Here is a 4,960-nt window from a genome sequence, read left to right as displayed (position 1 = left end):
TGGGGGGGGGGGTTCCCTGCATTAGCTTCCAAGATGACTGCACTGGGTAAAGACCCCGTGCCCTGCACAGGGAGAGCACCATGCCACCAGGCATCTAGACTCTGCCCAGGCGAGTGAGATAAGCAAGCAAAAAAGGCGATGCTGATGTTTCCCCCTCACTCCAAGAGAGAGGGCGGGGAGGATGGCAGGGGCAGTGCCTACACCCCAGCGCTGATCTCTCCTGGAGGGGCAGGGAAAGCCCCCAGGCCTTCCCTTCCCCTGGCTTCCCTAAGGAAAGCCTTGGCCAGGGGCTGAGGCACACATAACTCATGCTGGTGGTGTCCCGATCCTCCCAGCGTCTCCTCTGCACCCAGCTGCCTTCCCCGGGCTTGGAGAGCCCAGGTCTGAGCCCCGGGGCTGCCTCCCAGCGCCTTGGGCAGCTCTTGCTGGCTCAGTTCTGGGTCCTGCAGGACGGGCTCAGCCTGGGGCAGAGGTGGCTCCACGCCAAAGAGAGGGGAAGGGAGAGTGGGGCAAGCCAGGCAAGCCCCAGCCTCCTCCCCCACCCCATCCAGTGCCTGAGCCGGCAGGGGGGGTCACTTAGAAAGAGGACACTTGGGAAGTTTTACAGCGTGATTTGCATAGGTGCCATGCCAGCTTCTCCCTGGAGCAGCATCCCGCTGGAGGGGGCAGCACAGCTGGATCAAGGCAGGGTTGGGGGCGGGGGGACACGACTTAGGGAGCAAAGGTGCTGCCTACCTGTTGGAAAGGCATCCTCAGGGCGCCCATGTTCACGTAGGGGGCCACTCTGCAGGCGTCTAAGTGGCTCGCCGTGCCCAGGATCACACCTGCGGGGACACACGAGGGGCAGGGTCAGCGCGCCGGGCTCTCCCCGCCGCCTCCCGCACCCGCCGCCTCCCGCACCCACCTTTGTGCATCTGGTTCTCCTGCTTCCGGCACTTCGCCCTCCTGTTCTGGAACCAGACCTGCCGGCAAGCGAGCAACAGTCAGGGGACATACAGTGGCAGTGGTCGTAGTAGCAAGAATAATAATAGCAAGAAGAATGATGGTGATGATCACAATAATAGTGATGGTAAAGGCAATGGGAATAATAATGGCAGGGATGGCAATGGCAACAATAATGAAAATGATGGCAATAATGACAGTGATAATAGTAAAGGCAATAATAATGAAAACCGTGGCAATAATAATGGCAATGGCAATAATAATGACAGTGATAGTAATAATGGCAACGATGGCAATGGCAACAATGTCAGTGATGGCAATGGCAACACTAATGACAGTGATAATAATAATGGCAATGGTAACGGCAACACTGGCAATGGCAATCATAATGGCAACGATGGCGATGGCAATAATGACAGTGAGGGCAATGGCAATTATAATGACACGGATGGCAAAGGCAATAATAATGACAATGGTGATAATAATAATGGCAATGATAATGGCAACGCTGACAATGGCAATAATAATGGCAATGATGGCGATGGCAATAATGACAGGGCAATAACAATTATAATGGTAATGTTGGCAGTGGCAGTAATAATAGCAATGGCAACACCATTAGTACTGTAGTAGTAATAATAATAGTGATGATCTGGAAGGAAGGCACACAAACCCGAGTAGCGATCCCAGGCCACCTGACTTTTGTGGAGTGCATGTGATACACACACACACACACGGACCCACGGGGCAGAGGCAAGTGGCAGCACTGAGCCCGGGGTAGGGCTCGGGTGACGGTGACTCTCAGTTCCCTAGGATGGCTTAGCCCAGAGGCTTGACACCAAACCAGCCGAGATTCCCCTTCCGTTGAGACCCTCGGAGTGGCCCTCGGAGCCCTCTGCCTGCCTGCAAATGCCCTTCTTTCCCAGCCCTGCGAGGCGCCCCCGAGTCCCCGAGCCTGGCACTCGCGCGTGCCACCCCCCAGGGGGAGCGTCTGCCATGGCTGGGACAAGCCCTCAAGTGCTCTTCCTCGCAGCCTGCCCCTGGATGAAGGCGGCTATCGCTGCGTCCAAGGGAGTCTCCGAGGTTTTGTCAAACTTCTGTGCTCAACTTCCAGCCCATAAAACCAACTACCAGCTGGATTATCTGCTCCGGTCTCTCAAACTTCAGTTTTATGGGGCCTGAGAGGCTCCAAGGTCTCGGATAAAACAATCAATCCCAACTCGAGCAAATGGACTGAATCACTAGCCAGTACATTAATGGGGGGGAGGGGAAATGCTCCTACTTTTCCGCACATCCTTACTTTCAGACAACAGCCAAACCTTTCCAAATTTGGACAAAGTATTATTTACACAACCGCGAGAAGGAACAAAAAAAAACCTGTCTGTAGTCCAATAATCCTCATCTAATCCAGGTAATTATAATTTAAATGCCCAAATTCCAGTTGCCCCTGTATTTCTTCCCCTCCCCCCCTCTTTCCAGGACACTTCATATATTTGAATTATTATTCCACCTCCCCCCTCCCCTTCTAAAATGGCTAGTTGAATACATCTGGTCAAATTAATTAATTATCAGAGGCTCCCGATAAAAATGTTTTGCCCGGGCTTTTTCTAGCTCAAAACCTAGCAGCTGAGGACAAACATTGACTTGCAAGGCTGATAAGATCTTGTAGCTAAGTAAACACTTGCAACCTTTGAAGTTCTTACACTTGCCAAGTGATCATACGGTTAATTAATACTAACTGCACTTCCTACATCAAATTTTCCCTTCAAGCTTTCTTCAATTGCCTTAATGATGGTCATTTACAACGGAGTAATTAGTGCAAAGAAAGGCTTCCAACGGCATTAATTACCCAGGGTACCTCAGTGATTTTCTTAAGTAGGAATTGGCCTTCTCTACTCTGGAGCACAATTCTTCCTGCTCAGGTTTGCCAGATGATGCCATGCATAATACCGAGCATTTTGCATCTCAGAAGCAGAGCAAGCCCTGAGCTGTGCAGCACTGTGGGCCTGGCTGAAACCTCTACCACGGATCCCTCAATAGCACGACCTTTCCCTGTGCTAATAAAACATCTGTCTTTCAAACCCGTACCAGCTTGTCTTCACCTAACTGTCACTACTTCCTTGAAATATATATATAGAGATCAATCACATTTTTCATATCAAAAGTGCAGAATATTAAACATTGAAGACTCTTTCCCAAGCTATTACAATTTGCAGGGATTTTAAAACGAACACCTCAAATATAATGTTGCAGCGGGGGGTGGGGGGGGGGATTTGTCTTTGTCATTTTTAAAGCAGCGTTTAAACAACTTCTTTTGCAAATCTCAACCTCTCTCAAACAGAAATTACATTTAAATCTGTAAAACGAAGTGCCCTTTCCCTTTAGCTATGAAAAAATAAGGTTATGGGGAATAAAAGTGATGAATTAGCCACTGCGTTAAGCGATAATAAATCAGGCTCGGTGTGATTCACGATCAATTCCAATTAGTCATGAATATGCTAAGTAAAGCACAGTACACTGTTTTAGACAGTTATTTCTTCATTAAGGATCACTCAGTGATTTCTTTCACAAATGCTCTAATCTGATTTCCTTTTGATTTCCATTAGAGACAGTGAATAATGACATTTAATTTAGCCCTGCACCATAAACCCAAAGATATTTGTTGTAATTGAATTACTGCCTGCTCCTCACTATGGTCTCATAACTTTCAATTATAACCCTGACAGCTGGGTGATATGAGTTTCCAGTACAACACTAAAAATAAAAGGTTAATAAGGAGTAGCTACCATAGGAGCTTCAATTTATTTACAGCAAATTTCCACACTAAATTGAAACTATATCCTTTAACAACAAGGGACAGGCACTGCAGAGAGGGATTAGAAAACCATTCTGAAAGTATTAAAATACCCTGCGCCCCCCCACACTTCTTTCTTTCTGTCCTCCCCCTTTTTTAAATATCCGTAGACCTCTATAATTAATTACTTATTTCCCTTATTTTTATTATTTCTATTTCCTTTCTGTTCACGAATATCCCCACTCCTTTTGAGCAGCCCTTATTTTAAAACAATCAAAATTGTGTCATGCATGCCATTCCCACCTGATTTTGTATTTAGTTAGTTACTTTGGGGCGGGGGGGTGATGTGTCACGATCTGAAAGCACTTTAAGGGCCAGTTTTCCTGGAACTATGAACATCCTGCTAAGGTGCTGCTACTCAGTAATAAACTACTTGAAAGAAAAGAGTGCAGAATTCAATTACAAGTAATTTATTTTTATAGAAACAGTACATCAAGGCCCTGGAAAGATATTACAGAGCCAGAGCAAGAAGACCTGGGAAGATGACATAAGAGTTGATGTCCCCTTCAGCAAAAGTTTAATCTTTTCATTAATGTATATGGTGCGGCTAAATCAATCTTCCGGAAGATGTAGGCCACGGGCCCTTTCACCCGCTGCTATATTCCCCTAGAAACATCCCTCTCTCAGGCATAAGGCCGACATGATCCCTTCCTCAGCCTGTTTTATACAGCAGACAGACATCACGGCTCGGGAAAACTAGCTACCCTATTTATTTCGGAAGATGCCTGGAGGAGGCACTTATTTAACACTAGATAGCCACTTACTCAGACAGTTAAGTACTGAACAGATTTGGGAAGAGGAAGAGGGGAGCAGATTCTTCCTCTGTGCCTTTCAAACCCTAGAAGTTTATAATATTTAATAGGGAAAACAAAAAGACCTCCTATCTGGAAGTGTGAAAGCATTTCTCAACAAATAAAACACACACTTTCCCTTCAGAAAGAAGCTAATGTGATCAAAAGGGAAGGATTTTTTTTCCCCCATCCCTTGGCCAAGAGCCATATAATAATTTAATAAGGGGCTTTCTTTAAATTTCTTTTCCTTGTAGTCCTGATTATTACTCCACAGGTTGATCTTATTAATTTTTTTTAACATGACATCTGTTTTTGGAATGGCCTCCCTGTTTATTCTCTCTCTCTCCCCCCGCCCCCCCCCCCCCCCCCCCCC

The 4,960-nt window shown here is 46.7% G+C and overlaps 1 protein-coding gene across 1 annotated transcript in view; it reads right to left on the bottom strand.

Moving 5' to 3' along the window:
* The window catches only part of SHOX (short stature homeobox), a 17,419-nt gene that overhangs the window by 7,588 nt on the left and 4,871 nt on the right, over positions 1 to 4,960 (bottom strand). The window contains exons 3-4 of the mRNA XM_019525659.1: positions 905 to 962; positions 736 to 824 (exon numbers count right to left, since the gene is read on the bottom strand). Of these exons, the coding sequence (XP_019381204.1) occupies positions 736 to 824; positions 905 to 962 (147 nt within the window). The remainder of the gene's footprint in view (positions 1 to 735; positions 825 to 904; positions 963 to 4,960) is intronic.

Source organism: Gavialis gangeticus, unplaced genomic scaffold (assembly GCF_001723915.1).
Source record: "Gavialis gangeticus isolate Ggan-Ray unplaced genomic scaffold, GavGan_comp1, whole genome shotgun sequence".
In the NCBI taxonomy this organism is placed as follows: Eukaryota; Metazoa; Chordata; order Crocodylia; family Gavialidae; genus Gavialis; species Gavialis gangeticus.
This window is presented reverse-complemented; position numbering and strand designations above follow the sequence as displayed.